This window comes from Mastomys coucha, unplaced genomic scaffold, assembly GCF_008632895.1.
Source record: "Mastomys coucha isolate ucsf_1 unplaced genomic scaffold, UCSF_Mcou_1 pScaffold9, whole genome shotgun sequence".
Lineage (NCBI taxonomy): Eukaryota > Metazoa > Chordata > Mammalia > Rodentia > Muridae > Mastomys > Mastomys coucha.
The window spans coordinates 20,200,919-20,211,708 of NW_022196915.1; the positions used below are offsets into that span (position 1 = coordinate 20,200,919).

The 10,790-nt window shown below is 45.9% G+C and overlaps 1 protein-coding gene across 1 annotated transcript in view; it reads left to right on the top strand.

Moving 5' to 3' along the window:
* Positions 1-266: 266 nt before the first annotated feature.
* The window catches only part of Frmpd2 (FERM and PDZ domain containing 2), a 22,878-nt gene continuing 12,354 nt past the window's right edge, over positions 267-10,790 (top strand). Inside the window, exons 1-4 of the mRNA XM_031361382.1 lie at positions 267-374; positions 2,068-2,212; positions 4,099-4,313; positions 6,968-7,066. Coding sequence (XP_031217242.1) covers positions 267-374; positions 2,068-2,212; positions 4,099-4,313; positions 6,968-7,066 — 567 coding nt within the window. The remainder of the gene's footprint in view (positions 375-2,067; positions 2,213-4,098; positions 4,314-6,967; positions 7,067-10,790) is intronic.

Genomic DNA, 10,790 nt, shown 5'->3' on the forward strand with positions numbered 1-10,790 from the left:
TTTTCTAAACAGTTTCACAGAAAAACAGGAGGAAAGATAAGGGTGATGAGGCCTGGCTTGGCCGTACCATGAGCCAATAATAGACAGGCTTTCATGTCTTTGCTCTGTTGTGCACCCCAGGAACAGGCACAGGAGATCAGAGGGGCAGCTGATGCTCAGGCTCACACAGGCTCTTGCTGAGCCCAGGGTCACCTAGCAGCTCTGCTTCTTGACCTGTAGGCAGGACTCTTACAGAGGAGATCTTGCATCTCTGGGAGACCAGGAACATGGTTGGCATTCCTTTCCCAGGTGACCGACTACTGCAGGTGGATGGAGTGAATCTGTGTGGCCTTACACACAAGCAGGCAGTGCAGTGTCTCAAGGGTCCTGGGCAGGTGAGTACCCTATTACTAGGAACCTTTTCTTACTTCCAGAGCTTTCTAAAACAACCTTAGAAGTTACACTTGCCTCTAGACAGGAGTGAGGTAGCTAAGAAACAGAGTGGGACATTTTTAGTCTACCTTGCCCCCCCCTTTTTCACTCTTCCTCTTAACACTGTTTTTCTGTGAGAATGTGAAACCCAGGAGGTAGCAGACAGATGTTTCTAAAGTCGAAAACCTCACACCCTTTAAATAGCTCTGGAAAGCATATAGTTGTCTGCTTTGATTTAGGCCTCAGACAGCAGAACAGAACTGAGGGAGAACAGAGGCTCCTGCAGACTGGCACTGGCTGTACTCCTACCTGTGCCAATCCCATTGGACAGGGCATCCACCTGCACTCAGGCCCTTCTCTTTCACTCTTTGCCCACAGTGACCCCCATGTTACTGTCTGTCACTCCGTGATTACACCCATCAGGACCTGAGCTGGGTTGTTCGGGGTTTCTGCTCACTGTAGCGAGGTGTAGATTCAGGAGACTGAGGGCTAGAGATACTCACTGTGCTCCCAATCTATGTGGTGCCCACAGGGATCTGTCCTGTGCCTCACCCATGAGCTCTTTAATTGTTCCAGGATCCTGAGCCATGTATCTCCACAGCATTCTCTTGGTGACAGAGGAGTTAACAGGGAGAGAAAAGATTGTAATGGTCTTCTACCCAACTGTCAGGTCCAAGTGAAGTCTCTCTCTCCTCATATGCAGAGGATTCATAATTAATTAGCATTGTATGTTTATTACACCATCACCAGTGCACATGGTTAGAGAAAACACATCTGGATACTGTCACAATGGCAAATAGGAATGGCCAGTGTCGGGTTATGGGCCTAGCACTAAGTGACAATTGCAAAAGAAAGATGGAGTCAGGGTCAAATTTCCCAAAGGGAAGCTTGGCATTTCTAATACACTTCATGCTAAGGTCCAGTGACTGCCTTTAGAACCATTTTGGGCAATGAGAGCAATGATGCTGTGGGGAAGGAATAAGAAATCAAACAAGAAAGAAATGGAGGAGGGTCGATCAACCTAGGCCTGGAATGCGATTCCATGCTTTTAGGATTCAGGTGATTGGAGATACTGGGAGCTTTAAACTGGTCATTGCAAGTTCAGTTTTGTGTTAGACCAGTTCACTAGTAGCTAAGCTGGGAGTGGACCAATGAAATGGAAATGGGCCTGGAAGCTGGGTTAGAGCTTACTGCGTTGCCCCTTGCAGTGAGAGGGGGTGGAGAAGCTCTGAAAGAATTAGTTACTTTTGCTGGACAACTCATAAGCTTTAAACTAAACCATCACAGATGCAGAAGGAATAGAGATGGATGACCTCAAGTATTGCCCCTGAGAGGTTAATAGGAGGGTGACCTTATGTTCTGGAGTAGCATACACAAGAAGAAGGATATTTTAAGCAAAATGAGGATGGGGAGTGGAGAGTGAGGGAGGGAGGGGGAAGGCAAGCTTGCTACTGAATGTGCTGACAGAGGTACACACGTTACCTTCAGTGACACTTGTTTACTATTTGATCTGCCTATCTGTATCCCAGGAAGAGCTAGACTGGAGATTTGGATTTGAGGATGAAATAAGCAGCTTATCGGAGGCACTAGAAACTTAGGGAGCACCTGTAGTTGCCATGCGAAGAGTAAACTGAGTTTGTCTGCTCATCCTTGTAGGTGGCACGGCTGGTCTTAGAGAGAAGAGGCCCCAGGGCTTCACCACAGTGTTCTGCTGATGACAGGCTGGGAGATGTGCACATGGCTGTTTCCCTGGTAACAACCAGGCCTGGCAGACCTGCAAGCTGTGTCTCAGTGACAGATGGTGAGAGGAGAGAATGGAGTGTTACTATTGTCATATCATTCGATGCTGCTTTAGAATGTCAAGTCAAAGGGGAAAGGCAGGGAGGCTTCTGTAGGGTTAAGAATAATGCCAGCAGTGTGGCTCATGGTCATCATCCAAGCTGGTGGAAGATGTTCTCTGAAAAACAAACACACATAGTGCCCGAATGACTACCACCCAGAATTCTGCTCCCAGGCCTTGTGCAGTTTCCTGCTCACCTGCACATAAACATTTAGGGATGAAGTTGACATGAAGGGTCAGGTATTTTCAGATACAATAGGTTCCATATTCCGGCCAGGCACATGTAACAAAGCCATCCTAGGACTAATTAGGCAGACAGTGAGACAAGGCCATCAGGAACCTGGCCTTGTTAGTAGCATCATTTAAAAGGACAAAGCCATGACTAGCCCAGAGGGATCTCTTAATGGGTTGCCTCTCTGTACTTCTATGTCACTTTGTTTCCTGCTCCAAAAGACCTGTTTCCATAGAACATCATGGGTTGGAGCTTAGCCATATCCCACCCTTTCCTTAGGGAGTTTTATGGCCCTGCTACAGGAATGTGAGGCAGGTTGGATGCATGGTGGTGCCATCCCCCTTAAATCAATTCTGCCTGTTTCCACTTACCTCTTCTGTGTACTCCAAGTGGGGCATTTGAACAATGAGCTAAACACCGAGCAGCAGAGGCCAGTGTGGCAATGGCAGATGGGATGTGCCTATGCCATAGACCTCACCCTTGGCTTCAGCTGTTTTAAGTCTAGCTCCAGTGAAAAGTTGCAAGCCAAAGCTCTGCCACCCTGCTCACTGGCTGCCTTCGAAGTTAGTGAAGATAAGTCAGGAGAAGGTTGGAGGCTTCCTTTGGTCACCCTTTGGTTACCAGACTCCCTAGATGTGCAAGGCTCGGTCCATCTCTGGCATCCAGAAGTGATTAGTTGATGGTCAGTGTACATGGCTAAGCAAAATGGCAACTAGAACATTCTCCAGAGTGGAAAATCACTGTCCCCATGATCCATTTAGTAAAATTTCATGCTGCATATACTAAAACACCATTGAGATCCTACTTTGGAATCTAGATGTAGTAAGTTTTACTGGATGCTCCAACCAGATGGTGTATGTCTAAAGCCCCATCCTTACTTACAAATTTAGTTGTTTATATTTAAACATTTAGTACGGCAGTCAGTCATCATGTGTGCCTGGCTGTTGAACATTTAAAATGTGGCAATCCAAATGAATAGAATGCACAAAGGCGCAAAGGCATATTCTGTAAGAAGAATGAAGATGGCCTCTGTCATCTTTTGTGTTGATTCTTCTGTGTTGTTTGTGTGGTAGTAATTTAGACATCCCAACAGTCTAACATAGCATAATGAGGGTGTGAAAGTCACACTGCTCAAAAGAGACCATACTTTGAGCTTGAGTCGCTCATTGAGATGCTGGGTGGTAGTGGGATGTGGCTTAGTACCACAGTTGCCAGGGGAAACTGCAGTGGGCTGTGTTGCTAAGCTAGGTTGGTGGGAAGGTTAGGTTCATTCAATGCATTCTCAACACAGTCTTTCCATTTTGCCAGGATGTTCTCCCCTTGTAAGCAGAGGAGGAGCATCTGTATTGAGTAAAATGTGATACATAATTTAGCCTTACCCATTTCCTTTCACTTTTAAAGCACATAGCTACTTGAAAGCTTTGAAAGGACCTTTATGGTTTGTGTTTACAACTTAGGTTGTATCTGTGGGCAGCACTGACCTGTAATGTGTGTGTAATGGACTCCATCATGGAAGTTAGCACATGAAATACTCATCTCCACAGTGACTCACAGGTCAGGGCTGGCTAGTTGCAACACACTGAAGGGTCTGTTTTCATGAACTCTCATGTTACAGGTCCTAAGTTTGAAGTCAAACTGAAGAAGAAGAGCAGTGGTTTGGGATTCAGCTTCATACAGATGGAGAAAGGCAGCTGCATCCACATGAAGAGCGACCTTGTAAGGATTAAGAGGCTCTTTCCTGGGCAGCCAGCTGAAGAACACGGAGCCATTGCAGCTGGTGACATTATCCTGGCCGTGAATGGAAAGCCCATAGAAGGCCTCGCTTTCCAGGTACTCAGAGCCGTGGGGGTGGGGAAGTACAACTCTGATACTTGCAGATATAAGCCCTGTTTCTTTGAAGGCTAGCTCCACAGAGAATATTTTGGAATTTACAGCTGGATCTGGGCTTGGAGTCTATAGAAAGTGATTGACAGGATGTGCCCATATCTATTTTCTACTTGACCTTGAGTAGGTATTGCTTTTCATCATACCCCTTGGTGAACTGAACATGAAACCTTACTTATATGCTAGCTAATGGGTTCTCTTGAGTTCATTCTGGGAGGTTATATGAAGCTGGAGGGACTAAAAAGGGCTCCTTTCACTCTCCTTGACATTTGTGTGCTGAATTTATAGCTTTGCATGCATAGATAGCATACATAGACTATCTCACCTGTGGTCAAAAATATTCAGGGCCAGAGAGAGGACTCAGTCAGTAAGATCATGTTCTGTTTCGCAGAGGGTCTGAGTTTAGTTCTTAGCACTGTGTCCAGTAGCTCACAACTTCCTGTAACTCCAGCTTCAGGGGATCTGATCCTTCTTTCAATATCTATAGGCACCTGTACTCAATGTACATATTCACATACAGACACAGGCACACACAGAATAAAAAATAAAATGAAATATGAGAGTGAGGGTGGGAGAGAGAGAGAGACACACACACACACACACACACACACACACACAGAGAGAGAGAGAGAGAGAAAGAGAAAGGGAGAGAGAGAGAGAGAGAGAGAGAGAGAGAGAGAGAGAGAGAGAGAGAGAGAGAGAGAGAGAGGACAGAGACAGGGACAGAGACAGAGACAGATTGATTAGTAGTACAAAATCCCAAGGAAATATCTTTGTTAGTTGGGGTATTGGCAGAAAATAGTCATTTGAGGAGACTTTAGTAATGGTGTGGGCATGTTATTAGGAAGTTAGAGGTGAGTATCCTAATGTGGAGGATAGTTACCCACCTTTTTAAAGTCAAAGTAGGGTAGGAAGGAAAAGCTATTCAACTCTAGAGACAGAACAGGTACAAGGATTCACTGACATGATCTGAGGTCTTCACTGAGGGATGGAATCATCCTGTGATGACTCAACAGAGGAAGCCAGGAGCCAACACCAACCTCCCTCTTTTCCTTGTCCCTTCCTCCAGCCAGGTCCATGAGAAGACCTCCTGCAGCCCAAATAGAGTATGTCAGAGCAGGCTAGTCAAAGGTGGAAAGTAGGAAAGTAGGTGGAAAGTGTGGGATGGGTAGGCTGTGGAGGTCCCAGAACTGCATGGGTTTATAGATGTTTATGTGATCCAAGTGCAGATTTCTTAGCGCCTCTGCTGGGGAACTCCATGAGGGGCTATAGACAAATGAGAGAGGCAGATGAGGAGACATCTGTGCATCCTCAGAGGTCATGATGGATGGGAAAGACAGGAAAACCACAGAGGCTGCAGAGGATGAATCACAGAAAGGAAAGCCCAGGCTTTTGTGTACATTATTCAAATGCCTGGAAGAAGGGTTGTGAGCTTTCTGCCACTGTGACAACATGCCTGAGAAAACTGACTTTAAAAAGGGATATTTGTTTTGGCTCATAGAGTCAGGGGTGTCAGCCAGTGATCGTTTGGTTCTACTGTCTATGGGGCTGTGGTGAAGCCAACTTTATGGTGGGAAGTGTGTGGCAAAGTGAAGCTTCTTTGCTCATGGCAGCTGGGATGGAGAGAGAGACATACAGAGAGACAGACAGAGACAGAGATATAAGGAGACAGAGAAACCCAATATCTCTTTCAAGGGTACAGCCCAGTAACCCAACTATATAGTTTCTACTTCCTATAGATCCCATTACCTCCAACAACTCCATGACTTGGGGACCCTTTGTCACACGAGCCTTTGGAGGACATTTCACATGTAAACTTGGAGAAGACAATCAGTAGCAGACCCGAGCAGTTGAGTGGACATTGTGGAGCGGTTGGGTCAGAGGGTCTCAAAGAGGCATGATGATGCCTCTTGTGGGACATTTGGTGGATCCTGAGACAATTGTGATTGTCACAACTGATACACTTTAGCTGTCACTTTAGACTAGAGATATGCTGAACATCCTTTAACATAAAAAAATTACCTCAACAAAAAATTACCTAGCCCAGAAGGCAGCTGGGTGGGAGGTTGAAAGATCCCAGTGTGGATAGGAAATGGGAATACAAAGTCACCTTGTGCCCTCTGGCAGTGAGAGAGTGGTTTGTATTGTGGAAGCTCAAGTTGTGTTGCAAAGATGAGCAGGTGGAGAAAGTAGTTGTGAAAGACAGTGGCAGGCAAATGCAAGTTCTATGAGCTGTGTGGTTGGGGTGAACAGGGAGGTCACTCAGCAAGAGAAGAGTTTTGGAAGGATTACCCTTGGGCAATGTAGAAGGAAGCAGGCAGGGTCCTGAGAGAAGGCAAGAAGCAGAGATGAGATCACTGCAGTTCCATAGGGAGCATCCCTAGGGACTCAGCCTCCTTAGGAAGAGATCCCCCAAGGCCTCTGTTGCATCACTTCTGTGAGATCTCAAGATGCTGTTCCTGGCTCTTGGCTCCTGGGAGTTTGGGGAGTTAAGCTTACAGCATTGCTTTCCCAAGTTCTCTGGAGCCAAACAATAGGTCACAAGGCAGCAGACCCCCGTGAGGCAACTCCAGATATGACTGTGGCTGCTTTTCTTGCAGGAAGTGCTCCATTTATTGCGTGGGGCTCCAGAGGAAGTGACGCTCCTCCTGTGCCGACCCCCTCCAGGGATACTGCCTGAGATGGAGCCAGGATGGCAGGTGAGAAGGACCCATCCTTATTTCTCCTCACTAGTCCTTCCGGTCATCCACTTTTTAGTTGGATGGCCCTGAGATGCCCATCACTACTTTTAGGGGGCATAATAATAGTCCTTGTCATGGGGGCAGAAAAAAATCTGTTCCCCAAATCTTAGTGCACCCATTTCCCTCCCTATTCCCATTGTGATTATCATTGGGGACTCCTTGTAGATCTGTAGAAAATGGTTAGAGTCTGGTCATACAAGCTCTAGGCTGTGCCCTTTGGCCTCCTGAGCACATAACCAAGGCAAAGAACTTCCTGCAGGAGTTTCCACACTGAGGAATAAAATGTATACCCACCCAATCCCCTGAAAAAAGTGTGACTGGCGCAGAGATCAGAGACATTGGGACCCTTTGTCTGTATGCTTATATTAGTCTGGTTCTCCAAAGAAATAGAGCAAAGAAGAGAGATAATAGATGAATGGATGGGTGGATGGACAGACAGACATATATATATAAAAACAGACAGTCAGACAGACAGATGGAACACTCATCGTAAGGAATTGACATACATAATTCTGGGGCTTGCCAGTGTAAATTCTACAAGGCCAATCAGCAGGTTTGACCTGCCTAGGAGATCTGGGAAGAAGTTCAGACTGTGGTCCAGAGAGGAGCAGGTGGGAGGGGACAGTTTGAGAGGTTGCAGCTCATGGACACAGGTTCTATGTGGTGAGCTTTGTGGTGTAGGTAGGATGGTGGCCTGGAGGTAAATTTCCCTTTTTCTGACTGAAAGCTAGTCTACTCTCTAAGACTTCTGATGATTGGATAAGGCTCCCCATAGCCTGGAGTATACTTGCTTTGCTTAAAGGCAAACCACACCTAAAAAATACACGTATAGTGGTATCAATGGTGCTGTTTAACCAAATATCTGGGTACTCCTGCCTAATAAAGTTGACACATGGAATGGTCTGTCACATGTTGGAAGTTTCCTATTGAGTATCTGGGAAATTGACTCTTTGACAGAGATTTGAGGACAGAGAACCTTATGTCCCTGACCCACAGGAACATCACCCATGTGGGTTAGAGAACTATCCTCAGCAGAAGAGGAGATCAGTGTACAGCCATAACAGGGATCTCAGCTAATTCCACAGGGAGCTCTGGAGCTGAGATGGTCTCTGGAACCTGTCCAGAATAGCACACCCACATTATAATGTGCACTGGACCAAGAGACAAATCTGAACTTTGATGGAAACATCTCTTGAGCTGATTGCAGTGCCTGGTTGGTGGGAAAGCATATCTGTGAGCTACAGCTGCTTTTCCAGGGCACATGGAAAAGAAGCAATAGTTTCTGGTACCATGGAAAATGGAGGTGCTTTTAGGAACTCAGTAAAGAGTTCTACGGGGTAGTTGTTTGTGGATAATAAGTATGAGATTCAGCCTAGGAAAAACCAAAACCAAAACCAAAACCAAAACCAAAACCAAACCAAAAAACCAAAATGAGTTTGGAAGTTGCTAGTATATAGACTTACATAAAGGTATGAAATGGTTGAGTCCACCATCTCAGCTGGGAACATGAAAAGCCCAGCACTGGGAGGTCTGGTATAGAGAGCTGAGGCTGAGGAAAAGGGGCAAGGGAAGAGGTGGAACCTGGAAGCAGTGGGCATCTTGCACAGAGTATGAGAGAGGGTACCACTAAATAGGATGTACCAGTTTGAATATGGTGGCTGAAAGCTAGAGAGAGAAAAGGTCAAAGAAGTACCTTGTGGCTTTAGGAAGAGATAATTTACTAGAGACACTTCCCTCAGAGTTCGCCATGAAGCAGATAAAGGAGCAGATGGCTGGTAGGCTAACGGTGAATGGGATGAGGGTACAGGCTGACCAGGAAGACTTCTGTGAGTGATGAAGGACTCTTTTTTTGAAAAATATTTATTTATTGTCTTAGGATTTTACTGCTGTGAACAAACACCATGACCAAGACAAGTCTTATAAAGGACAACATTTAATTAGGGCTGGCTGCAGATTCAAAGGTTCAGTCCATTATCATCAAGGTGGGAACATGGCAGCATCCAGGCAGGCATGGTGCAGGAGGAGCTGAGAGTTCTACATCTTCATCTGAAGGCTCCTAGCAGAATACCGGCTTCCAGGGAGCTGGTATGAGGGTCTTCAAGCCCACAACCACAGTGACACACCTACTCCAACAGGGCTACACCTTCTAATAGTGCCACTCCCTGGGTCAAGCACATATAAACTATCACTTTTATTTATTTATGTGAGTACACTCTTACTCTCTTCAGATACACCAGAAAGGGACATTGGATCCTATTACAGATGGTTGGGAGCCACCATGTGGTTGCTGGGAATTCAACTCTGGACCTCTGGAAGAGCAGTCAGTGCTTTTAACCACTGAGCCATCTCTGCAGCCCCAAGGGAGGGCTCTTAACTAATGTGTTGTTCTTGCTGTCAAGTGGTGATCACAGCTGTAGAAGTGGGAGAAAGTTGTCGGGTGCTTGAGAATGATGGAAGATCATCTACAGGAAAAAGACCTGGTGCAGAGAAAGGTTATCAAGAAGCCTCCAATGAGTAAGTGATGTCATCTAGGTGACATCTATAGGCACACCTCTGGCATTCAGAAGACCAGAGGCTCTGCAGCAGGTGGGAAGACCACACAGTCTCACAGGGAACCCGAAGGAACTTGTAGCAGGTGCAAGGCACAGAGGTGGAAGCTAGCTGAGAGGCATGACAGGAGAAAGCTGGGGACCTTTTTGTAAGAGGTTAACATTGGGGTGGAGAGAGGCTGAGTCAAAGGGCAAGTGAGGATGTTGCTGTTGGGGATAACAAAAGGCACTGGTGATCATAGGCTGGAAGCTTTGAGGAGTGGCACCTGTAGAGAATGTCTGAGGCAGACTGAGAACAGGGGCTTGATGAAGACTTGGGAGCTCTCCCAAGAGTGAAAAGGTGAAACTGTTCTGTCTCCATTTTTAAAAGTCTCATCCATTTTAGATTTTGATTTTTATTATGCCCTTTATAATAGACACAATCTATCAGTGGGTGAGCGGTTTGATTTATAATTTAAGTGTGAATCTGTGTGGGTGTTCCTTTCTCTTGGTGGGAGGAGGGTTTGCTGTCACAAAGGCTCATCCAAGGGAGGATCCTTGGTGGTGGATGGGAAGCTTTCTCTGTTCAAGTGAGACCAAGGTTGGGACTTCAACCTTTTGCTTTTTTGCTTCGTGAAGGAAGGGAGTTGGTTGTTGAGTAGAAATGCTGGCCTAATTTTCAGGAAAGTGTAAAATCCTAACTTCCATACATTTATAAAGATTAGCACGTGTGTAACCTGTTCAAAAAGGGAACCAGGTAGATGTTAAAACTGATTAAAATGGTTCAAAAGAGATATCAAAGGCTAGCATGTTCGCTTCTGGAGTTGTAAAACATTTCTACTGTTATCAGCGAGGCTGGGGTCAGACTAGAATGCCCTGCTATATAAACAGTGTAGAGTCTTCCAGTGAGACATGATTGTTTTGCTACAAAAAAATAGTAGCCTCACACTTTAAAAAGTCACAATAGGTCATTAAAACCAGAAGCTAAATGGCTATAGGGGTGCAAGCAGCAGATGTCATGTCTAGAGAAGTGTTGAGGGGCCCAGGAAGGAGCCTTGTGCTAGGAGTCCAGAGAACTCTCTGACGACATGGAAAAGAGGGATTTTTATTTGTTGTTCTCTCTCTCTCTCTCTCTCTCTCTCTCTCTCTCTCTC